We start from the raw sequence: 27496 nt of genomic DNA, 5'->3' as shown, positions 1-27496 counted from the left end.
TATTTTATCTCTGCGACGTTGATTTCACCAGTATTTCTAGGTGAATTAACCCCAAATGGTGACATGAAAATGAAAAAAAATTATATACTTATTGAGAATAACACCTTAACGTTGTTCCTGTACAATCAGAGAGTATTTCATAAGACTTTTCTTTACTAATATTGTCTTTGAAATGATGTTTGAAAAGATGCGATACAGACTTCGAAAAAAGATGAGAGTATTGTCCTTTTTGTTAAAAAGAAATCTCCGTAAAGACGCGCAAGCGTATAGTGCAAGCGTATTTGAAGTCAATAAATTGACGCAATCTGGCCCCTTTGCCACACCTCCTGGCGGAATGGATTTTAATTGGTTGAGTGATATGAGAGAGCTATAAAAGCGCGTTTCTAATTGGATATTGATTAAAAAATAGGTGTGTCTTACAGAGATAAAATGAAGATAAAATGGTTCTCAGAATACCAATTCGGAGAGATTTTAAGGGTATTTTATCTCAATGATTTTAACGGAGATAAAATATTTTATTTTATCTGAGATAAAATGGATCTCAGAATACCACCCCTGTGCCACATCGGAATGTCCGCATACATTCGTAATTCCGAAGCTTCGTAATTCCGAAGGTTCGGTTATTCCGAAGGTTCGTATTTCCGAAGGTTCGTAATTCCGAAGTTTCGTAATTCCGAAGGTTCGTCAATCCGAAAACGAAATAAGGTTCGTAATTCCGAAGGTTCGTTAATCCGAAAACAAAATAAGGTTCGTAATTCCGAAGGTTCGTTAATCCGAAAACGAAATAAGGTTCGTAATTCCGAAGGTTCGTTAATCCGAAAACGAAATAAGGTTCGTTAATCCGAAAACGAAATAAGGTTCGTTAATCCGAAAACGAAATAAGGTTCGTTAATCCGAAAATTAAATAAGGTTCGTATTTCCGAAAATGAAAATAATTCATTTTGGTAACAAAAACGATGTTGTCATTACAAGATTACACGATATTATGCAATGATAGTAATAACGATCGATGATGTGTGTTGGGGCCAAAGCATGTATTTCATTAAGAATGGCGCCCTGATCAAGCATAGGCTAATTTCGATTTTATCTGAGCAATTGCTGCCTATAAGCAAATGGTTTACTTAAAGATGCAGGGGATCAAGTGTGTTGGAAGCGTGCGAGCAACCTCTAGATAATAGGATTTGTATTGGAGGGGATGTCATTTTTAATAACAGCTTCTGCTGGTAATAAAAATAAAAATAATACTTATAATGATCCATGTGAGATGTTGAAAGCGCGAATCGCAAGCTGAAACTAGTAGACATTTCATGTAACAAGACGTGAAGTGAGCATTCGGAGCATTTTTTGTAATCATGAGAAAGATGTGTATCTTTCTAAAGAATTAATGCGAGGGCGAGTTGTAATTTGTTTATATACTGACTTTTAAGGACTGCATTTAGGCCCGAATTCACAAAGGTGGACTCTGCAAAATCCATGGATTTTAGAATCCGTGGATTTTTGAGTCCATGGATTCTGGAAAATCCACGGATTCTGCAGTTTGTGATTCATAAACAGTAGACTCAAAAATCCACGGATTCTACCAGACCCACGGTTGAGTCCATGGATTCAACCGTGGACTCAACCGAATCCACGGATTCAACCGTGGATTTTCAATCAAATTTAGGGACTTCCCCTTTTTGAGACTGCACTGCGCATGCTCAGTGTCATGAAAACAAACATCTGCAGCATATACACAATATACGAAAAAATATTATTCTAAAATAAATGTTTGCTGGTACCCCCCCCCCCCTCCCCAAGAATTATGTTTGCTGGCATTGATTGTTGTATATCTTTACACACACAAAAAAAATAAGCACATCATCAGCTAGCTGCACCTGATCAACCATGGCCCTGAAGTGGCAAAAAGCAGAAATCCATTATTTAATCGAGTTAATCTCAGATAGACAGGATAAGATATGTAACTGAGAAACTAATCACAATCCTTTTTACAGCAACCAATTCCACATCACTAAAGCACCACTGGATCCATCTTTAAGAACAAGGTAATCACTGATTGCCAATTCACTTTGAATCACGCCATGATCATGATGCAATCAGGAAACTAATCATGAATAACGTTTTCAGACATTCCAATCCTTTATACTTAAAAAACATCACCTAATCTAAAATATCACAGCATTATATTTGATTTTGACACACACAAAAAACACATCATCACCATGATCACTCTTATGAATGGGAATAACATCTGGAATAATTCAAAGCACAATCAATTCAATTTGATAACAGACAACAATTTAATATATTATTTTGTCACATTTTCCACACATGAATAACCACACTTTACATGATTATTTAACTATGATTACATAGATTATGACTGTTAACATTAATTTTTCTGCAAGTCAAGTGATATGCATGTAATTTCTTTTTTGTAATTTATATACATCATACTATCATGGAATACCATCAACCCTATACAGGCCTCGGAGCCCCCCCCCCCCGCCCCTCAAAGATTGACGCAATATTTTCGCAGCGCGATATTTTTTTAATGTGCTCGCTGACTTTTACCTTCAAGTCTTGCGCAACTTATGAGACCAGTTTTGCGTCACCCGGGTATGCGGTCCCGAAATTACGTAACATTATGTCAGACCAAAAATTGCTCAAAAGCGTGATTTCGTGTACAAAATCAATGCAAATTATGTTTTCAACCAAAAATCATAAATGTATGATTATTTTTAGCTTTGCTGGTTTAAATGTATTTATTTTATGCTGTTTATTATCAGAAGAGTCCCCAACAAATTTCATTGAAAAAACAATGATATCAAATATGCATTACGTGAAATTGGGAGTTGGGAGAAATTAATTGCCAAACACAGATTTACAAACTTTTTTTGAGGGGTTTATATTGTATCAGCAGTACTGCAGATTATATTAAATACTCATAGATAAAGAAATAACAGAAGATCTTGATTTGTTGATGTGGTTGGGAGAATTCATTTGAATATTGATATCATAAAAACTGTATATAGACATATCTATTCATAAATTAGGAATTATGTTGCAATGGATGACATTGTACTATAAAGACCAAGAAAAACAAATATAGTATACAGATAATACAGTACCTGACTCATTATCAATATTCATGAAAACTAGGGCCATACATTTTAAATGTCCAGCTCAGACGTCAGATAGGGGTGATACTATATTATATTTATGTTATTAATGTACTTATATTCATCACTCTGTATGATGATTAAGTATTTATTGAATATTGATATATGACTTCGGTATTATCAATTGAAAAATACACGAAGAGCATGACAGTAAGAAAGTGAGTATTTATTTTTAAAGTAAACCTAGTTAGAAGGATCTGGTCTTTGTCTGAATGATTTTCACACTTCTCTAACTTAAAGAAATACAATGGAATTATAAGATTTTGTATATATGTTGATATATCAAACACAATTATCGAAAGACTCACTTAAATTCTTAGTCTGTACTCTGTAGCGTCTAATATCAAGATAAATGAATTTGTAAGGAAAATGCTCAAGAGCATATTTAACCCTATATAGCCCGTGCTATTTTGAAATTGCATAGCCCGGGGAGGGGGGGGGGTGCCTATTAGCCCCCCCGCAGATCTCGGCCGTTTATCGACCAATTGCGACCAAATTTGGTGGGTGTCTCATTATGTATTTTACAAGAATGCGTTGTCAAATTTGTGATATTTATTATCATTTTTTATATATCTAATTAATTATGCAAATATTCAAATTTTTTCAAGGAATTTTCATTTTTTTGTAGTTTTCCCCCCATTTTTTGAGAAAATGCAATGGAATCAAGCATGTTAGTAGCCAGTCATGTAATCTAAAAGACAGCTCACTCAACTGTATTGAAATTGTATAATTATTAGATTATGATAGTAATTAATTATGCACATATGCTAATTTTTCTCGATAATATTCTTGTTTCCTTCCGTGTTTCCAAATTCTTATGTATTTCTTTGTTTTTAATTTATTATATATTTCTTTGTTTTGAAATATCTACTTTTTATTGTTTTTTTAATCTAGAATAGTTGGTGATAGCCCAAAAGAAACTTATGTGAGGAAAAACAGAAAAAAACATTCATCTGACAACACTTATTGTAAAACCCATACATTGTACACACAAAAGTCAATGGAAATTGCCATTTTCGGTGACATTGGTTACGGATATGTGCTATATCTCCGCAAGTGTACCCCCGATTTTCACAAACGGTCTCAAAATGTGCCGGAGATGTGAAAGAAAAAAGTCATGAAATTTCAGCGTATTATTTTTTTGCATTTAGAAATTATCGCGAAATATGTCGAGGAGGGGCCTTTTAGGCCCCCCCGGGCTATAAAGGGTTAAACGACAAATAAGTACTGTACGGTACATAACAAAGAGAGGGTGCTAAATAAAACAATCTAAATTTCAATGCTTAAAAATAGTCAATGACCGCTATTATACTTTAGTGACATTGGAATGATGATAGGAGTACAAGTCACATTATCGACCCTTCCCCAAAAGTTCAGACTGGCATAACAGAGTCTACATTTATATTAAAAATGCAATCTGCACACTGACGGAATACCTGTTCTTCCGATTAAGGAAGTACAGGGCTTGTTCCCCACCAGGACTCCTAATGTAGACATGAGTCCCATCGATGACACCTATGACAACAGGTAGAGGTTCACTACATTCTGTATTCCTCCTCAGCTCAGATCACCCTCACACATGTTGATGAGATGGAGTGCAGTCTCTTTTGAGAAGCGATACCGCATTCGAAAGGCTTCATCCATGTACAACTCAAAAGGATTCATTCATTTCTGTAATCCCATCAGGGTCTGGGCCTGTTGGCTATCTGTGTATACATGGAAAAAGAATTAGAGTAGACAAACATGAAAAAAAAATGATAATTCAAGATTCCCTGAACAATAGGTAAGGTTTGCTAACCATTCAGCCCCCCTAGTCTTCTTAGGTACAGTATGGAAATAGCCCAGTCTATTTAGGATTAAGTTTTTCTTTTCCTAATTTTGTTTTTACATTAATAAATATGCATTGCATACATCAAGTCAAATGTTTCAAATAATCTGCTGCTTTAATTGCTGTACTCCTTTCATTCATTTTGACTCCATCCATTTTTAAATCTTGAAAATTGTCACTGCTTGTGCAAGTAGGAACAAAAATTTGCCATGTTGGTTTCATCACTAGTGCTTCAACCAGTATCTCCTCCATATAGTCATAATTTTGTCAGTAATAAAAAAGGAAAATATTTTGCAATAAGCACTGCATCGGTTTATTGTTCAATTGAAACAAATCTTACCTCTCTGAGGCTGTTGACACGATCAAGATGCATTAAATGAGCACGGTGATTTTCTGCCATTTTTTGTTCTGCATAGAAAATGAAATTGACATAGGGTTAAGTTTCAATGGCAAAGAAAATAGTCATAAGAAAAATGAGCATGAGACTAGAATGAGATTCAGTCATCAGTCATTGAGATAACAGTTTGAGAAAATTCTCTAAAATCTGTATTCTGAAAATTGTCTCATCTCTGTAAGGACATCCCCTATTTTATCTCTGAAAATGCCCATTTTTTTTGCTAAAATTAAAATACATGACTGCTCTCCCAAATTTATTTTCTTTGAAACGATTCATCATCTCAAATGAAATCTTCAAAATTGCTGAAAAGACTAGCCTGGAGGTTCCTGGAGAGTAAAAATTAGTCATAGCTGGCCCGTAGGCTTACTCATGACCATCATGACCCTGGATAGTACCAACTGAACTTCTGTCAGTTCTGAATCTGATTCTGAATCTGACTGAGACTGAGTGCATCGTAGAACTGATTTTTACTCTTCAGGAGCCTTCAGGCGTGCAGGCTAGAGTAAGATAGACCATGTAGATCTAAGAAAATCCAGCGACAGGGACAGGGGAATCATAAATTTCGGAAGAACCGAGTGAAAAGGGGAACAAGTCAAGGGTCTAATCGTCTAACGTCAACGACTACGTCTAGCCGTGTCACAGAGCTCGCGAAAGAACAACACAGAAATGCACTTGTGGGGCTACACAAAACCATTTCCGCGAGAATTATTTTCACTATCTCGACTCTCATGACCGTACCTAATATACATGCATTTATGACATAAATTCGGACATTAATTCACAAATCAATACATAAAAAGTGACAAAAAATATTGCTCATCAAACAAATATGTCAAATTACTCACAATTTTCTCGGAGCTCGGTCCAGCATGTATTTTTCCACCACTTTCACGTCCAGTCTTCCACCTTAAATTTTGCTGCAAAATTATCGTCCAGCGGTTGTTGTCTGCTATGCTAGCTAGATGTACCCAAATGCTGCGCTGTGATTGGCCAATTACGCCTAGAATCCACGGATTCTGTGGAGTCCACTGTTTCAGACCACCCCAAACAGTTGACTCGAAATCGTGACGTAATAGACTTGGTAGAATCCGTGGATTCGGTCGAGTCCACCTTTGTGAATCACAAAAGCGAATCCGTGGACTGTGGACTCAACAAAATCCGTGGATTAATCCGTGGATTTTGCAGAATCCACCTTTGTGAATTCGGGCCATAGTGACTCATGAATAGAATATATATCTCACGAACTATATAATGAGAGCGCAAACCGCAAGCTTAAAATTTGTGATATTCCAACCTGAAAACTGGACATTTCATACTTCTTTTTTGTAACCAGGAATAGAATGAGTTCCTCAATAAACAATACTTGATGCGAGCGAGAAACGTGAGCCAAATTTTTCCGATTTTCCAACCTGAAAACTGGACATTCTATAGCATTCTTGTAAAAAAAAAAATAATAATAGCTGGGAGAATAGTTTTCAGAACTGAAGTGGCTTCCCTGGGTAAATGATATCTATATCAATATCATCATTCTAGGCCCACATGAAATTTCCAAAAGTTTGAGCACGTGATTCGCTCGCAACATCTCACAAGGATGCCATTTTCACAGTATTGACCAAAAAGGTGAATTTTACATCTTCAGATTTGACTTTTTCCCCCAAAACCGCTTGCTCTCTACGCTCGCAGAAATGAAACGTAAATATATAACTTTAGCATGTTTAGTGATCACTTAAAAAATTGTGCTCAATTTAGTTACTACAAAAACACACAACCTCTTTACACAGATGATAATCTAATGGTGAAAATATCCGTTTGCACCAAATTGCCCCTATTGGCCCCTTTTTTTACTTTGCCCCCCCCCCCAAAAAAAATACGTTCCGCCGCCATTGGCTAAAACACGCATCGTCTTCATGGCTAACTGCAAAAAGTTCTTAAAATGTCCCCTTTAGATCAGATCAGAGCTTATATATTTAAAAATTCTGTTCGCGCTTCTTGCTAGCAGTTATTATCTAAATTTAGTTACATAGGCATCTCGCTTTGAAGATCACAAACATATTGCCCATCATATTAACAAAAATATAGCTCGCGCTCGCATTATTTAAAAAGGGTTTATCATGTTATTACATATTTACTTTATTTTATAAGGATAAAGCTAATTATTGACTGTTAGGACTACCCTTTCAAAGAAACAAACAAAAATCAACTTTAAACTGCCGATCAAGGAAAATATGGCTAAAAAAATTTCCCCCCCCCCCCTCTATTTGACGAAAGTTGGATCCGCCGGGAGGGAGGCAGGGGGCATCAAAAATGGAATAAAAAACAGGGAATTAATATTTTCCAAAATGGGAAAGTTCCTTTTTCAAAAATAATTATGCCGTTTTTCATGTTTTTTCGAAATAAAATACCCTTTTTAAAGTATACAAGTTGAGTTAAGTTTTCAGGCTGGAATATTGAAAATTTTCAGCTTGCGCTTCGCACTCTCATTCGATTGGTGAAATATGCATCCTAAAGAGGTCACTAAATGTTTTCTTTAACAGGTTCCTTTTCTGGTCAGTATGTTTAAGCTCGCGTTTTGCGCTCGTGTTAATTCTTTAGTGAGATGCACATCTTTTTAATGACAGCAGAAATCTGCTCGGATTTTTAAAAACTAATTTTCATTTTTTATTGAAATAACCTAAAGTTTAGCTTGTGATTCACGCTCGCAACACCTCGCAATAATGCCATTTTAAGAATAACTGACCACAAAAAACGTTATACAACTTCACCTTTGAATTTGTTTTACCAAGCCGCTCGCTCATTATACTCTCTCCCGAAAAATAAAGCCTAAATATACATTTTGCCATAATAAGAAGTCACTTCAAAAAAGTTATTCTCTACTTAATCACTATCAAACAGGCAATGACTTCAAGCAGATGATAATCTTAAGGTGAAAATATCACCACAGTCCCAATTTTGACGTATGAGTTTCATTTTTTGGCTTTACCCCAACGAAAATTCGTTCGGAAGGCCCTTGCCTTCCCATCCTCATATGATAATTGAACGGCAACAGTGTCCCCCGCCCCCCCTCCCCTTGCCTCTGCCTCTGCTTTCCCGGTTTTCATTTTTCGGATTAACGAACCTTATTTTGTTTTCGGATTAACGAACCTTATTTTGTTTTCGGATTAACGAACCTTATTTCGTTTTCGGATTAACGAACCTTCGGAAAAACGAACCTTATTTCGTTTTCGGATCAACGAACCTTCGGAATAACGAACCTTTTTTCGTTTTCGGATTAACGAACCTTCGGAACAACGAACCTTATTTCGTTTTCGGATTAACGAACCTTCGGAACAACGAACCTTATTTCGTTTTCGGATTATCGAACCTTCGGAATAACGAATCGTCGGAATTACGCCACAAATGTTCGGATTAACGAACCCTTTTTCGTTTTCGGATTAACGAACATCGAGGTATAGGCAATTTACGTGTTTCGGAATTACGAACCTTCGGAATAAAGAACCTTCGGAATTACGAAGCTTCGGAAATACGAAGTGTAACCGGAATGTCGCTCTGAATGTTCAGTTGAATGTCGCCTATCCTTCCAAAAACCCGGGGGAAGAAAACGGAAGACTGGAATTGTTTTCTCTCGAGTTTTCCTATATTGTGAGTTTTTCGAGATATCTCCCGCACATCGGAACATCCCACTGTGGGAAGATGTCCCGCGGTACAAAGCGTGGCAAAATCTGAAAGCGGTTTTTATATAACTTTGGCATAACCAGGGCTGATTTGGCTGTGTTGGAGCCTCTACAAAATTGACTTACCCCAGCAGAGAGATTTGTCTTGATGACTGGTTCATATCCAATTTGCTTGAAGACATGTTGGACATTTTTTAAGTCCATTTCGGATCCAGGGCGATCTTTTGCCTCACGGAAATGATAATTGTTTATTATGAGTACGAGTCCCTTGTAGACAGATGTATGCATCACGTAATTCTAAGGAGGGCATATGATATAAAATTGAAAAATAATTATTAAAGGCTACGACCAGCAAGCTGATTTCAAAATATAGGAAGAAAAAAATGCAACCCATCCGAAATACATAACTATAGTGAACGCCTTGGTAATATCGCCTCCACACGCAATTCCATAAAGCAGCCGTGCTGACTTCGAATATTATTGAATACATATTCAAAAATAGTACCACTCATAATATGATAATACATTGACCCTAAATGACCTATTACCATGATTACCTTGATCATTAATTTTGACCTTCACTCGTGCAAAACGATCAGTGATACTTGACTACTTTTATGTCCACGTTTCATAAACTAGATCCATAACCTTTACGTTACGATGGCAGTTCAACAAATAACATGGTCATAGCTCGTTGACCCTCAATGACCTTTGACCTTGGTCATGTGACCTGAAACTTGCACAAGATGTTCGATATTACTTAATTGCCCTTAACCCTAAATAGACTGGGCTATTTCGACGCCTAAGAAGACTTGGGGGGGGGGGGCTGATTCAGCCCCCCTTATGGTCTCGGCCGTCGATCGCGCGATCGCGACAAAAATTGGCACACGCGTTACCCATGGCATTATCTACAAAACTATAACATCAAATTCTGCAAAAATCTCATATCTCATTAATTAATTGAAGTGATTTTAAGGTTGGAGAGGTCGGACGTGTTTTAAAAGTGCTCTGACATTTTGTGCAATTTTACCGTGTTTCCTGACATTTTGTGAAAACGTTTTATATGGTTGCATCAGAAACTGGATAGTGAATATCAAGGATATACTCATTTTTCATTTGGATTACTTATTTGGATACTATCAAACATTTTTAACTTGAAATTTTGATCATTTTGGAGAAGAAAGTGTCAATAGACTTCTAAAACTAGCATCATTTACGCGTCATTGCCTAGCAACTCATCATTAAACGCATACTGGCTTGGATGGAACGCAGCTCTTTGCGCAACCATTCTTTGTGCGCTTAATTCTGATCGTTTCATGTAATTGTGACGTCACGATGTCTGGGAAGAGAAAGTCGTCGAAAAACAACTCTGGTGATAATGAAGAGACGAATGAAAACTATCTTCTATCACTGATCAAGAATGAGCTAGGGAAACTTTCCAATTCCTTGAATGCTAAGTTGACCGTCTTGGAGCAGTCGATCGACAGTATACGAGAGGGACAAAGTAGTATTGTCAACTCGCTGTCGTTCCTCAACGAGAAATTTGAGGAAATGAAGTTGAAGGCCGAGAAGATAGAAAAGGAAAACAGAGAACTGAAGGAACAAAACATCTGTCTTCAGAAGAGATTCAGTGAGTTGACCTTCCAGCTTAACGAACTTGACCAGTACCACAGAAGAGTCAACTTGGAGGTGGCAGGTGTACCAGAACGACAGGGCGAGGTTCCTGAAAGGATCGTACTTAATATCGCGAAACACATCAGCCCTGAGCTTGCAGCATCCGACTTCGATGTGGTTCATCGGCTGGGTTCCAAACGCCAAGCTGATAACAAAGCCCGCCCAATCATCGTGCGATTCACCACAAGACGAGCTCGTAACATCATGTACGATGGGAGAAGGAAGCTGAAGACTCTCTCCACAAAGGATCTTGGATACAACAGCGATGGCAAGATCTACCTCAATGAAAACTTGATCGCTTCCACTAAGGAGCTAATGAAAGATGTCAACAAGGCCCGCCGAGATGCCGGATACAAGTTCCTGTGGACCCAGAATGGCCGAATCTATGTAAGGAAGGATGAGAAGTGTCAACCCATCATCATTCATTCCAGAGAGGACTTTTCTAAGCTGTAGAAGGACTATCCATGTTTTTCCATTTTCCAGTATTCTTTTTATTTCTTATGAAATTCAAGTCACAAAATTTTTCGCATCGATCAATACTTGTGTTATTTTCCGTGGTATATTTTGCATTCTTTCACTGCCCTTTCAATAATGTTTCAATATCAGACATTTCATGGAGGTCATTTTACTTATATTTGTGTGCAAATATTCTTCATCAACCGTTAATAATTGTATCAAATAATCTTTCTTTTGTTAAATATTACAACTGCAGTATTTTTCAAACTCGAATTTGGGGTCATGACGGTATCAAATCTAAAAGATGCTTTATATGCTCAGCTTACAAAGATTTTGATTTAAAATGGCAATATATTCTATTTCATAATGGTGGATAATATGCGTGATTTCCCATTTTATCATCTGAATAATGATGATTTCTTATTACTAAATCATCCAAGTCAGGATAAAAGCAATATTATCTCAAATCATCATACTCCATTTGATAGATTTTCTACTGATATTCTTACAAATAATTTTGATGAACTTCAAGTTGAATTCGATATTCATGATAAAGCATACAATCTTTCCTCTTCTCCATATTATACAGAAAATTCATTCAAAGACTATGCTAAATTGATTGGAGAAGATGATGTTTTTATTTTGCATTTGAATATAAGAAGCGCTAACCAAAACTTCGAGAAATTACGATTATTATTAGAAAATACACAATTTGCCAATCCCCCAATCATTGCTCTTACTGAAACTTGGTTCACGGAAACACCTAATTCCTTATGCACCATCCCGAATTATGATATTGTTATAAACAATAGGAAAAATAAAATTGGAGGTGGACTAGCATTATATATTCCGTCTTCATTTGATTATGCAATTAGACATGAATTTGAATATATGAATGATATCATCGAATCCTTATTTGTAGAAGTAAAACTTCAAAAAGATAAGAAAACTGTAATAGGTGTCATCTACAGACCTCCTCAAACTTCTTGTATAGAAGATTTTTTACTTGCTACTAATGAACTTTTGCAAAACGGAGAATTGATAAATAACAATTGTATCATCACTGGTGATTTCAATATTAATCTCTTGACCAGTAATCACTCTGCAACAAACGATTTCCTTGAATTAATGTTAACTTCTACTTTTTTGCCGATTATTTCTAGACCAACCCGTATTACTGATCATTCTGCTACGCTTATAGATAATATATTCTGTAACTCTCACCCTCTTCCGAAAGCTGGCATTGTAACGACAGACATATCCGATCATTTTCTTATTTTTACCCATATCCAAACAATGCAATCACTCGCAAAAATGGAAAAGAAATATAGGATCTGTCGCAACTTTAGTGACAAAAATATTGAACGCCTCCAAGAAGATTTAAGCTCTGTTGATTGGTCTGACGTTTATAACTCGAAAGAGAATGTCGATGACTCATTTGACATATTTTTGAAATGTTTCAATGATTGCTTAGATTCTTGTGTTCCTTTAAAGAAATATCGAAATTACGACTATAAACGTGTTCCAAAGCTACCATGGGTTTCAAAAATGATATTAAGGTCTATCAATCGGAAAAATAATCTGTATGTTTCTTATATATCAAATCCAAATGATGTTTCACGGAATAGATACACGTCTTATAAAAATACCTTAACAACTACTCTCCGAATAGCAAAAAAGAGGTTTTATTCAGAAAAATTACAATCATATAAAAACGACCTTAAAAATACATGGAAAACAATAAATGGGGCTCTAAACAAAATTAACAAATCTAGTGCTGTTAATAAATTATGTGTAGATGGAAATATGGTTGAAGATACTCATTCTATAGCAAATGAATTTAATTCATATTTCTCTCAAATTGGACCAAAGTTAGCTGGAAATATTATCCCTGTAGAAAATTCGTTTAAGGACTTTTTGGACAAACAAAATGATAATTCAATATTTCTTACTCCAGTTCATAGAGAAGAATTACTTGAGATTGTATTTAATTTGAAAGCAGGAAAGACACCCGGATATGATGGCATTACAAATAAAGTATTGAAAAACATTATACATTCTCTTGCTGATCCCCTGCTTCATATATTTAATTTATCATTGCAGCTTGGCCAGGTCCCAAAGAAGATGAAAATAGCTAAAGTTATACCCATTTTCAAGAAGGGGGACCAATTAATTACTAGTAATTATCGCCCAATATCTTTGTTAACTTCGTTCTCAAAAATTCTTGAAAGGATCATTTATAAAAGGACAGTTGCTTTCCTTAAGAAATATAGTATTATATGTGATAATCAATTTGGTTTTAGAGAAAAACATAATACAACTCATGCTATATTGACATTAATAAATAAAATATCTACTTCTTTTGATAATTCTGATCATACTGTAGGATTATTCCTTGACTTCTCAAAAGCATTTGACACAATAGATCATGAAATACTGTTATGTAAGCTATCAAATTACGGTATCAGAGGGACAGCTTTACAATGGTTTAGGAGTTATCTTACTGATAGAATTCAGTTTGTTACAGTAAATGAATCAGAATCTCCAACAAGGCCAGTTTCCTGTGGAATTCCACAAGGTAGTATTCTTGGCCCCTTGTTATTTATACTTTATGTTAATGATATGAAAAATTCATCTCATGTTCTCTCATTTATTCTCTTTGCTGATGATTCCAATATTTTCTATACACACCATGATCCACATGTACTTGTGAGCACTATGAATACAGAATTTAAAAAAGTAACAAACTGGATTAAAGCCAACAAATTGTCACTGAATCTGCAAAAAACTAATTATATGCTTTTTAGTCATTCATTGAAACATCTACCGCATCAAATACTTTTAGATAATACTGAAATCAAAGAAGTGCAAACAACAAAATTTTTAGGTCTTACTATTGATAACAAGCTTACGTGGAATGCTCATATCAACAATACTTGCAAAACTGTGTCAAGAAATATTGGAGTCATCAATAAGCTTAAATACGTTCTACCAGCACAGGCGCTATCCATGTTGTATTGTGCATTAATTCTACCATATCTTAATTATGGAATTCTGGCATGGGGTAATGCCTCTCAAACGAGACTAAATAAAGTCTTGCTACTTCAGAAAAAAGTACTGAGAATAATATGCAATATGTCCTTTAGAGCTCATACGGATGAATTGTTTCGTCAGAAACGTATCCTTAAAATCAATGACCTGTACCGCTTGCAACTATTCCAATTTATGTATCAGCTAGATAGAAATAGTTTACCTAATGTCCTACAAAAGAAATTTATGAGAAACAATACTTTACATTCATATAATACGAGACAATCAAATGACTATCACTTACCTAAAAGTAAAACAGTATTTTCTAGCAAAACTGTATTTTTCACAGGACCAAAACTCTGGAATTCTCTGGACAGAGAAATGAAAGAGGCAGCTAATCTTATACGATTTAAATTACTCATCAAAAAATTTCTCCTGAATTCTTATTGATTCAATCTAATATTTGTGAACTTCATACTTATCCACGGTAGTATTGAATATTTTTTTAAGTCAATATTTAATTTTGTATATATTGTAAATACATTTGTGTTACAGTGTTTATATCTATATAATTTTATAGAATTTTGCTGATTATTTTACTCTATTTGTATCATATTACCCTTGTATAAAGTTTTGATAGGGGGTCTACATTTTACAAGCTCTGCTTTTTAGTAGGCCCCTCCACTTTTTTCATTTCATTGCTACGTTTCAATCCTGCATATGTTATGCATTTTTTTCATTGTAAACATGATTACGAAATGTACTTTGATGATTGTGGAATATGAATATATCAATAAATAAATAAATAAATAAATATGCTAATTTATGCGTAAAATCATAAGTTTGCTCTAATTAAATAAATAATGCCCCTCAAATGCTAATTTTTGTTTCACATACTCTAGATAGGCATCTGATCAAATTGATTAAAAAAAATCAAAATCACATTTATTTTCTTATGTATTCTATTGTTTTATAAATTTCTTATGTATTTCTTCGTTTTTCGACTTTTTGTTTTTTATTGTTTTTTCAATGGAAATTGTCGGGGACTTTATTTTGACCATAAATAAGATAAATTAATTGATTTTAAGCAGTAAAAGGAAAAATAATGATACATTTATGAATTTTGGCTAAGAACACTATTTGCATTGGATTTGTACACAAATTCACGTTTTTGAGTAATTATGGGTCTGCATGCACTTACGAAATGTTGCGTAATTTTGGAACCGCGTACCCGGGGGTCACAATTTTGATCTCAAAAGTTGCGCGAGACTTTAAATTAAAAAGTCAGCGAGCGACGCGGTCAAAAAATTTCGCGGGGCGGATTTATCGCGAAAAATGTCGAGGGGGGGGGGGGCTGAATCATCCCCCCAGTCTTTTTAGGGTTAAGTATGTCCATGTTTTATGAATTAGATCCATACACTTTCCTCCAACATGAGAATCTTCACACCTTATAGCAACCCCAACCCGATTGATTGCAACGAGACCGGATCTATAGTTTCATACTCACTTCTTCTGGGTCAAATTGCCCCACCCTAGGTTCTGCCTTTTCGATCTGCCAACCAGTGTAATATCCATCCACGTCGGGTGAAATGTTAACTTGTGGTTCTGATGAAACTAATAACCGGCAAAATGTTATACTTTAATTATGTTGTTCTATAAACTACATTTTATAAGCCTTAGTTAAACATTTCAAGGAAACCTAATCCTCCTCAGTGAATTTCTTTCAACAGTAAATGACTTAAATGACATAAAAGAACTAATACCCGACTAAATTAGGCCTATAATTCGATATATTCATGAGGTGTATATATGATCGGGATGAATATTAATAATATTGATAACAACAACAACAATAATAACTAGAACTGCAATCGGTTCAGAACGATGTGCATGCATTGACGCCTCTAATTTAATAGAGGGCAAGAAACAGAAGGAGATAGAGAGAAAACTCTAGATGATATACGTATTCAAAATATTAGAGGGTGCTCTTTCTTAAAGGAAAGGTCACTGATGCGTAAAACACAGTTGGAGTATGTGAAATGATACAATTGGCAAACCCTGAAAACATGAGACCAAAATAAATTCAAACAAGGAAGTTATGGCAATTAAACTATTTTAAGACTTTGCAATAGAGGGCGCTATTTCTAAAGTTATGGTCACTAATTATGGATAACATGTCTACCAAATTAGAATGAATTTGGATGAGGAACGGTGGCAGGGGAGCTAGACTCACAAAATTACATGTTAATCAAATTGTATTTTAGCACATTTTGCTCTCCATAGGAAGTTACATTCTAGAGTAAACAATTTTAGACCATATGGCGCCCCATACTATGTTGTTAATAATGTGTGCATTGTGAGCAGTATACCATTGTGTTCAGATTGACTTATCTTGAAATTTTCTGTCGTAACCTATATCGTATTTGGTATCACTGGAAAGAGTATTCCAATGCGGTGACATTAATACCACTTTTATTTGTGCGCAGGCAATAATAGACCGGAAGTAAATGCCATATAAAGAAAGACATTAAAAATGAAGGTTTTGCACAATAATTTGCAGCTGACGTCAGATTTTCGTCAGTTTCTGTTACAATAGGTTGACGAAAGGTTGAAGTATATACCAATACTCGATCATATCTGCCAAGTTAGAAAGAATAAGCTTAAATAATAAGGAAATAAGAGCAAGTTGAAGTTGTGCTTGCATTAAAGTGCATTTGGGGTATTTTGCTGATATTCGGGAGCATTTTTCAGATATTTCGTCAGTTTTAAGGTATATCTTTTTTAAATGGCATGAAAGGGCATATCTTGAAGACCCTAAATTAAAAAAAGAGTACGGGTTTGGCCACGCATGACGCAATGAAGAGCATTCAAAGGTAAGCGTTTTTGAAACTTTAGAGGGAGCTATTTCAATGACGGAAGGTCAGTGATGCGTGAAAACTGAGTAGTATGTATGATATGGTACTGTAATCAATTCCTAAAAATATGTGATCGAAATTAAGAAAAACAAGAAAGTTATGGCCATTCTACGATTTTTTTTACTTTACATTTCAATAAAAATGAAGTTTTCGAAGGAAGGCTATTTCGGATATGAATTTAGGGCATGAAGATGGCATTTTGAAGGTCAGGTTATGCGTCGCAGATGATGGAGCAACTCTTGGACTATCTATAGCAATTTGTTAGAAGTCTGTAGCATGCAGGATAACTGAGATAGGAGAGAAATGAGAATGGTATGCAAATGGACTTGAAATAGACAAAATGGCGCCTGGATGGTCATGCATGAGTGATTTTGGAAAATGGAAGACGATAGGCACAACTAGGGATGCTGGACAACATGTCTACCAAATTTGGATGAATTTGGATGAGGGACGGAGCCAGGGCAGAGCTAACAAACACCATGTGTTAAACAAATGGGATTTTGTGGAAGAAGAAGATTACGGAATAGGAATTTGGAACAACTACAATGCATTGTCGCCATTGGGCGTCAATGCAAGTCAATGCAATGATAACAATAATAATCTTTTATTCACTCAAGGTAGAACTTGAGCTCCATCAGATACCATTAGGCCTATTACGTGCCATTATGTCTATACTCGCCGGTTTGTTGGAGACTATGTAGGCTATCAGCGTGATACATTCAATATAATGGAAGTATTTAGCCAGGGATTTGAAAGAACAACGGAAAGAGGAAAGGGGGCTTTATACTTCATCTCCGGTATATTGGATATACTCACCTTGTTCGTTTTCAAGTACACGATACGCGTTATGACTGTCTGAAATGAAAAGCGAGCAAGAAAGAGAGGGGTATTACGCAGTTATATCGATCCGAACAAGGCAGCTATAAATAAAGCAACAACTAATTAAACACAGCTTTGACAATTCATGATAGGACGTTAATTTGCACAGTATTAGCGGCATCATAAACATGTTAACATGTGAATCCATCATTGTTCCAAGCAAATGACAAATAATCGTTTAACTTGAATTAGTAAACATTTTATTGCAAACTCTAATTGTTGTTATCTTCCCATAACATTCATGATTATGGTATATTAATGCTGATATTCTTATTTTTTTAATACTTTACTTCTGTTCGATTAAGCACTTAATTTTTGTTACGATTGCCTTGGTCGAGCAAGGTTTGCGCTCATTTAAATAAGCGCTAGTAGATTATAAAATAATCGACCCCAGAGAGTGCATTTCTTGTTTAATGGAAACCTTCATTCTAAAGCAATATTTTTATTCTTATCAAGAAGTAAATGGTTTTAGAAATTGTAAAGCAAACAATCACCCCAGGATTTACATACAGTGACAAGACAAACTGCCATCGGTGTGCTGAATGTACCCGTTTTCCCTCAGCTTCGCTTCGGAAAGATAAAGCTACCTCGAAAGGGAGATCTAGAGTTCCTTCATGTTGCCAAACACTGCTATTGAGGGGTGAATTTTGGATGCGAGTGTTCGCATTTTAATAATCTCGACAACGCGCCGATTCCCCGATCCTTGGAAAATTAAATGCAATAAGCCAGTTCGTAGTTCCAATCTACGCATGATCAGAAGATTCTGCCGCGCATGGTCGATCAGAGGAAGGTCATTTGTACTAAAGTGACATGGTGGTTTGATAATGCGATAAGCAGTAACTTTGATGTCTTGATTATTCATATTTCCTTTTGAATTGTGTTTTTCATTTACATCCACAAAAAACAACAATGCGTCCACGGACTAGCTGGTATTTCACAGTTTGCCATATTGTACAACATGCTTATGCGTTCAAAGTAGAACTGCAACAAATACCTTCGTAGAGTGTTAATTGGTGTGATATAGTCACCTGGTCTATTGAATTTCTTCATCCTGCTATGTAAGACATGCTTAAATAATATTTGCTTTGAAATCTGACTATCACAATGAAAGAAAATTAATGAAAGGTTATATATTTGACCAAAAGCGTCCATGAAGTAACTACGAACTGGTCTATATATCACATTGGAGAGTTGAGGGGCTTATCTCGAAAGTTTGTGGACCAGGACAGCAGCTCATCCGAATATTTGCATCGGACGAACAATTGCAAATAATGTCGTTGTCCAGAGTCAAGAGATTCCGCTGCTGTCCCGGTCCTCCAACTTTTGACAAAAGCCTCTCAAGCCCTAGGTCACTGCAAAAACTCCAGTGTTGATTTAAAACCAGCCCGGAATCATGTCCTGTCCACACCAGAGAAGTATTGAAACAACACCAGTTTGGAATCAAACCGATGCTGTTTTAATACTAATTGGTGTTGTATAAACACCTATCTGGTGTTAGACCAAAACGAAACTGGTGTTGTGTTAAACTTCTCTGTTGTGGACATATAGATTCCGGGCTGGTGTTAAATCAACACCGGAGTTTTTGCAGTGCAGCTCTCCATTGTGATTTGAATCAACTTGCATTAATTTTCTCCCGGGGGAGGGGGGGGGGGGCGGGCGGGGCACTTACAATGACGAGTGGATATCATGCGCGACCAGAATAATACAAGTGGAATGCCTCTGGCCGTCTCACCTGCATCACGCGGTTCAATATAGCAGCAGTGCTGACTTTGAAAACTACTCTAACTCGCACAAGCTGTTCAGTGATACATGGTTACTCTTATGTCCACTTTTTATGAACTAGACCAATAAACTTACAGAGATATGATGGTTATTCAACAAAAAAAACCCAACATGGCCAAAGTTCATTGACCTTACATGACCTTTGACCTTGATCATGTGACCTGAAACTCGCACAGGATGTTCAGTGATACTTGATTACTCTTATGTACAAGTTTCATGAATCAGATCCATAAACTTTCAAAGTTATGATGGTAATTCAACAGATACCCCCGATTCGGCCAAAGTTCATTGACCCTAAATGACCTTTGACCTTAATCATGAGACCTGAAACTTGCACAAAATGTTCAGTGATGCTTGATTACTATTATGTCCAAGTTTCATGAATCAGATCCATAAACTTTCAAAGTTATGATGGGAATTCAACAGATACCCCCAATTCGGCCAAAGTTCATTGACCCTAAATGACCTTTGACCTTGGTCATGTGACGTGAAACTCATGCAGGATGTTCAGTGATACTTGATTAACCTTATGTCCAAGTTTCATGAACTAGGTCCATATATTTTCTACGTTATGATGACATTTCAAAAACTTAACCTCCGGTTAAGATTTTGATGTTGATTCCTCCAACATGGTCTAAGTTCATTGACCCTAAATGACCTTTGACCTTGGTCATGTGACGTGAAACTCTAATAGGATGTTCAGTGATACTTGATTAACCTTATTGCCAAGTTTCATGAACTAGGTCCATATACTTTCTAAGTTATGATGTCATTTCAAAAACTTAACCTCAGGTTAAGATTTGATGTTGACGCCGCCGCCGTCGTCGGAAAAGCGGCGCCTATAGTCTCACTCTGCTATGCAGGTGAGACAAAAAAAAACACGTAAAAAGGATGTCTTTTTAAGATAGGGCACGTTACGTACGTTACGTGATAAGGGTGTCAAAACCCTAAAATAATGAAACAAGAGTGTCGCTGAGGCGAGCACATAATACGCCCGTCTGTAACGCGGAAAATGGAGCTATTGGTCAAGCAAGAAAAGTGGAAGATGGCGACTTCACCTTTGACCTTCTGACCTCAAAATCAATAGAATTGCTAGGATCTATGCTAGTAGTTATACACACCAAACTACATACGCCTATAGGTTAAGTTCAACTTGAGTAATCGCATTAACAAGGACTTCAGAATAATAAGATGAAAACATGTCACTGCGATCTTGGCCTTTGACCTTTTGACCTCAAAACCAATAGGCTTGCTGGGATCCATGCTAAATCATACACACCAAATTATATGAGCCTAGGTTAAGTTCAACTGAAGCTATCGCGTTACCAAGGACTGCAGAAGAGTACAATGAAAATAGGTCACTGTGAACTTGACCTTTTGACCTCAAAACCAATATAGGCTTCCTGGGATCTATGCTAGTATCATACACACCGAATTATATGAGCCTAGGCTAAGTTCAACTTAATATAGTGTTTATAAGGACTGCCGAAGGGTACAATGAAAATAGGTCACTGTGACCTTGACCTTTTGACCTCAAAACCAATAGGCTTCCTGAGATCCATGCTAGTATCATACGCACCAAAATAGGATATGAGCCTAGGTTTAGTTCAACTGAAGTTATCGCGTTTACAGGGACTGCAGAAGGGTACAATGAAAATAGGTCACTCGTCACTGTGACCTTGACCTTTGACCTTTTGACCTCAAAATCAATAGGCTTCCTTGGATACATGCTAGTATTATACCTGTATGTACCGAATTATATGAGCCTAGGTTAATCCGTTTACAAGGAAAAGCTAACGGACAGACAGACGGATCACGGACGGACAGACAGACGGACGGCGAGCGTGACACCACAATACGTCCCGTCAAGACGGGCTTATAAAAAGGGTACTACGGAGCCCGCTCTCTCCAATGCATCAATATTCATGAGAAAATAGATCTATTTTCTCATGAATATTGATACGTTGGAGATAGCGGGCTCCGTAGTAAGTGCGATAACTCTCTGATCTATTAGTGTCCGTGCGTTGTCAGCGGATTGTTCAATACAGTCCAACAGCTCAGGTGAACGAGTTATTTACCTGGGGAAGGTGGCATCGGGACTCTACAACACAGACATGTTCCATCGCAAGCAATATAGCCCAGGCATTTTAGCCCAAATTTTGACCAAACTTGGAACAAATTGCAACAGAATTTTTTTTATCACAATGCATTTCCGTAAGGTCCTTAGTACAACATACTAAAAGTCCCAAACTTTCCGAATAGGGGAAAGGCATCTAATTTGCATAAATCCAAGATGGCTGCCAAAATTAATTGATATGCCTTATCCTTAATATTTTTTGTACAGATAATGGAAAAATCTTGAAATGAATACGCAATTCACTATGATGAAGATATCATAAATCGGTTGCAATCGTTTCCGGGACTGTCCGGTTCATATTTTTCGAAAAATGTGAGAAATTATGCCAAAATTTTCGTGTTTTCGGTCAAAAATTTGCATGGGCATTGAAATCTTTCTGTTTTAACATTAGTATCAACAACTAATGTAAAATATCAGCATTCGACAAGAAAGGGGATATATCAACGAAAAAATGATATGCTTCATAACAGTATTAATGTCTTAACTTGCTTAGATTAAGGGCAAATACATCCGAATGTATTATGCGATATTGCGATAAAGTGACACCAAAAACCAACCTCCGTGTCAGTCACCCTTTTATATCGACTACAAAGCGATCGCTTGGATGCCTTTGAATACAATAAACTAAATCGGTCTTGCCTCGCCTTTGTTGGTGTGACTAACACGCGTAAATACAATGACGTCTAGCGATACAAAGGTGTATATTACTTAAATTGATATGTGGTCAAAGGGCTTTTTCTTCATTTGAAAGTAACTTTTATGTTAATGAAATTTCTTAGAAAAAGTTAGAGGATGCATATGCAATTACATTCAAGAACATCACAGCATAGTCCCGCAATAGCTTGTTAAAGTTACCCCCTTATCCGTAGCTCAACTATTAAAAATATCGTGCTTTTTGGAGCCCCCAATGTGACAACGCGGTGTTTTGCTACAAAGAAAAAACTTTTATTGTCTAGAAATCACTTGGAGGCAAAAGAGCAGGCTTTTCTCTTTGAGTTACATATAAAGAAGTGATGGCACATCAAAGTCTACCCTTTCAGGGGTCTTCTGAAGTCACCAACCCCTTTTTGTATTTTGCTCATTTCTTGGAAAATTCGCACAAATTTTAGCTCCATTGAGGCAATAGGCGTTTCCCCTTTGCAGTAAACCGATTTAATTGTTTTGTAAGCACTTGGGAATGGAAAAATAGATTTTCTTCTATCAGCTAAATTTAAAGAAGTGCTGGCATAGCAAAGTCTATCCCCTCGGGTTCGCTAAAGTCAATCATCCCTTTTCCATATTTTGCCAATTTATGGAAAAATCTATAAATCCGGAGCCCTCATTGAGGCAAAAAGATGTTTCTGCTACAGTGTAAGCCACTTTTATTGTTTTAAAACCACTTGGAAACAAAAGAGTAGTCTTTTGTCTATGTGCTACGTATAAAGAAGTGCTGGCACATCAAAGCCTACATCCTTTAGGGAGCTGCTGAAATCACCCCACCCCTTAAGCGTATTTTACCCATTTCTTGTAAAATTTTGGAGCCCCAATGAGGTAAAAGGCGTTTCCCCCTTTGCAGTAGACCACTTTTATTCTTTGGAACCACTTGGAGATAACAAAATTAGATTTTCCTCCATCAGCTACATACAAAGAAATGCTGGCACAGCAAACCCTACCTCTCAGGGGTTTGCCGAAGTCAACCATCCCTTTTCCATATTTTGCCTATTTATGGAAAAATCTATCAATTCGGAGCCCTCATTGATGCAAGAATGTTTTATAGCAAACCACTTTCATTGTTTCGTAACCACTTGGAGATTAAAAAAAAATCCTTTATATCAGCTACATAAGAAGTTCTGGCTCAGCAAAGCCTACCCCCTCAGGGTTCCCTAAGTCTCCCCACCCTTTTTGCCTATTTTCCCCTCCTTATTTTATTTATAATTTATGGGGAAAATCTGCCAATTTGGAGCCCCTATTAAGGCAAAACGTTGTTTCTGCTTATAGCAAACTTCTTTCATTGTTTCGTAACCACTTGGAGATAAAAAAGTAGATTTTCCTCCATCAACTACAATAAAGAAGTGCTGGCTCAGCAAAGCCTATACCTCCCTTAGGGTTCCCGAAGTCTCAAAATTGCAGTTTTTGACCCCCCCCCCATTCGGGCAAAATGCATTTCTGCTATATGGTTAAGTCACTTTTATTATTTGAAACTTAAAGATGAGTAGGTTTAGTCTATCAGCGCATCGACCTTTCCCTCTTCAGGGACTCCAAATTGACAGATTTTCCCATAAATTGGCAAAATACGGCGCATCGACCCCTTCCCTCTTCAGGGGCTCCAAATTGACAGATTTTTCCCATAAATTGGCAAAATACGGAAAAAGTGCTACTTTGGTATACAGTTAAATAGTAGTTTAATAGGATGTGGCAGGTTTAATAGCTATACATCTTATTTTTCTCTTGAACTTTGAGATCGAGCAAGCAGAAAATGTCATTATTTTGGTGTACAATGTCACGTGACTAGCATATGATAGTTTCCGTGCCTAGACCCTTTCATGTTAAACAATTAATACAGTCCAAACAGAATCGAATTTATGTATTTAATGTTAAATAGTAACAATGTTCTTGTGGTATAAATCTTTGCTTACTGATATTTATGATACAGCGATAGTTTGAGGAAGTCAATGTTTATAGTATATCGAGGCCGGAATTGATATGATTTGTAATCGGGTCTGAGTACATAGTATACACTGGCGTCGTCTGCTACGTAAACTTAATGAGCGAATATGACCAAAATTAACCATTATATTTATGCAAATTAGAACACTTTCCCCTATTCGGATTTTCTGGGACTTTTAGTATGGTCTTCTATGGACCTCAAAGAAACGTTCTGCATTGGAATAAATTCTGTTGCAATTTGTTCCAAGTGAAAATTTAAAATGACTGGACTAATACACGAAGCTTTTATACTCGCTACAAACGTCACAGTACTGCATATTAAGGATATGATAGAGCAAACCTTCTTTGCAACCTGGTAGAAAGTGAGAACAAAAATTGTAAGACAAAATCAAGAGCATTTGAAAAAAAGAAAGAAGAAAATTATACCATGATATTACCGGAAGTATCTATTTTGAGACCTGCATTAAGTCCTTCATGAAATATGTACATGTAAGTGTGAGTTAAAATAACGGGGTGGGGGCGAAGTGGATATTTTGTGTTTAAATATCCTAGCAAAGTTCAAGACCTACGAGTAATGGTAGTTCAAAAAAACTTTTATGTGCACTGGGATCTTTGGGGGCACTGTAAGTAACAACGTCCTCGGTTCAGCTTGGTCACATATAGCTCGAGCTCCCTCGCTCAAAATGTAAATTTGAACATTTTAGGACCCCCGAAGAAAAAATTGTGTAAGGCGCCCTATGATGGGGGGCACAATCCCTCCTCACTTTTTGAACGAATGAAAAGTGCCCTTTAAGGGCAAGAAAATGCCCCCTCAGAAAATGTACTGCGTCCCTTTCACCCGAGGAGGACCCGTTTTAGGTGTTATTATCAAGTGCCCTTAATTTCTCGTATAAGTGCTAATTTATACCAACAAATATGCCTTCTCTCCAACGTGTGTTGTGCCCCTTTCACCTGACATGCCTGAGAAGGTTCCGTTTTATGTTGTTCCAATTGCCATTTCTCGTATCAGTGCCATTTTCTTTTACCAAACATGGCCCCCTCGAACGTTCTGTGCCCATTTCACTTGAGAAGGAACCCGTTTTTCGTGTTTCCAAGTGCCATTTCTCAGTGCCTTTTTTTAACCCCAAAAATGCTCCCTCTCGAACTTGTTCGGTGCAAACCCTAATCCAAAACAATTTCAAACACAAATAGATATGACAGTTATCTAAAACTTTACATTTACTTGCTCTTAATGAATATACAGGTATTATTTAAATAAGGCATTTATTGAAAAATGTGAGTACATTCAACATGATTTTATATTTTATAACTAATTGGAGTTATATTTACTTTTCGTATAACCCAAATAAATCAAGTAAAGTTAAAATACAAGTTAAATCTACTGCAAAAAATCAGAAATAATTACAAATAATACATTCTACTTATATACAGTGATTAGTTTACAGTGTTTGCCCCCTTAATCTTTTTCCAAGCCGCCCCTGCTAAAGGCCATGTGTGTTCGGCATATCAAAGCTAAACGTAATCACGATGCTTATCTTCACAACATTACCCACATTCTGCCCGATCGAGAAATTGGAGCAGATTACTGTAGCAGGATCATGCTTGGTTTGGTTTGGTTTGGATTTGATTTATTCACGATTGACCATGGGCCTACATAAAATAAAATATAGGCCTAAATTGTGGATAAAAAATGATGATAATTTACAATATCTAAACATAACATTGAATGTAATATTAAACATAACTCGTATCGTAGGGATAACTCTGTTTCTGATATGGATATGGGATGGTTATTGTGATAAAGTACTTTTACCGTATATGTGGCGTTTTGGTCAGTGAAACAAGCTGCGATAAAAACTGCCGTCCATCCCATCATCACAAGTGCACAAAAAGTACTAATAATAGCCATGACCATATAGGAACGTACCTGCAACAGAATTATCCACGAGTAAAATGTAAAAAAAGGTATTCATATTGAAAAAACTTTTTTACTACGGGCCTTTTCACACGTGAATCTTGAATCATCCTTGTATTGATGATTGCAATACGTCTTTAGAATCATAGACCTTTCACACGCTCACTCGAAAACCGTGATTTGAATTCGAATTCCCGAGCGAACTGAGACGGTATGTTTCCTTTGTGACTTGTCAATCAAAGCACTGCATCGATACGATGAGTGCATGGCGAAAGTGCTTGATAGGACACGTAAGCTCCGCCCTCAAAAGATGTTTTAAAGTTCAAGCCCTTCACACGTAAAATTCACCTCCAGAGTAATTGAATTCGTGATTGTGAGAATATAGCCTTATTTTTCACTGGAATCATTCAAATTAGGATTTTTTTACCGTGTGAAAGGGCGGCTAATTCTTTTCTGAATCACAAGACTGTGGGTTAGAGTTATGTTGATCATGTACTTTTAAAGACTATGCATAAGTTTGTTTTTTGAGAGAGATCAGATGGATGAGTTTGCACAAATAATTGTAATTAAACAAAATACTAGAATTTCCTTCCAACAAGTAACGCGTAATCATAATGTAATAACGCTGACTATTTTAATTTTTATCTTTATTGCGTTATCAGACGTAAACATTAATGTAACGTGATCCAAATGCGATTGGAGGTTTGCCGCAGAAACATTTGCGTTTAAATACAAAAATCAATTGCAAGTCTAAAAGCATTTCTGGGCCCTGTCTTTCAAAGCAGTGGCGTAACAGGGGCGGAGGGGGGGCAAGCTACCCCCTGGCGGATTTCACCATGAAAATAAACAAACGGGACAAAAAAGAAAAAGGAGGGAGAAAGAAAGAAAGAAAAAGGGACAGAGGAAGAAAAGGGGAAAAGGGAAGATGAAAAGTGAAAAGAAAACGAAGATTTTTTAGAAAAAGGAAGGAAAGTGGGAAAAGGAACG

The 27496-nt window shown here is 36.5% G+C and overlaps 1 protein-coding gene and 1 long non-coding RNA gene across 3 annotated transcripts in view; both read right to left on the bottom strand.

Annotated features, from left to right (window-relative positions):
* The window catches only part of LOC121427352 (caspase-7-like), a 41616-nt gene that overhangs the window by 5580 nt on the left and 8540 nt on the right, over positions 1 to 27496 (bottom strand). The window contains exons 3-8 of one of the 2 annotated variants that reach the window (XM_041623699.1): positions 26408 to 26521; positions 24870 to 24946; positions 21890 to 21945; positions 17967 to 18005; positions 15743 to 15849; positions 9202 to 9372 (exon numbers count right to left, since the gene is read on the bottom strand). In XM_041623699.1, the coding sequence (XP_041479633.1) occupies positions 9202 to 9372; positions 15743 to 15849; positions 17967 to 18005; positions 21890 to 21945; positions 24870 to 24946; positions 26408 to 26521 (564 nt within the window). The remainder of the gene's footprint in view (positions 1 to 9201; positions 9373 to 15742; positions 15850 to 17966; positions 18006 to 21889; positions 21946 to 24869; positions 24947 to 26407; positions 26522 to 27496) is intronic. The other variant, XM_041623701.1, reaches the window with a different exon arrangement.
* On the bottom strand, positions 4132 to 6612 carry LOC121427353. The gene is made up of 3 exons (XR_005971684.1): positions 6250 to 6612; positions 5348 to 5415; positions 4132 to 4885 (listed from the first exon to the last, which is right to left on the bottom strand). It is a non-coding gene; the product is annotated as an uncharacterized LOC121427353 (long non-coding RNA).

Source organism: Lytechinus variegatus, chromosome 14, assembly GCF_018143015.1.
Source record: "Lytechinus variegatus isolate NC3 chromosome 14, Lvar_3.0, whole genome shotgun sequence".
NCBI classification, from domain to species: domain Eukaryota; kingdom Metazoa; phylum Echinodermata; class Echinoidea; order Temnopleuroida; family Toxopneustidae; genus Lytechinus; species Lytechinus variegatus.
Note: the sequence above shows the minus strand (reverse complement) of the source record. Positions and strands in the feature narration are given on the sequence as shown.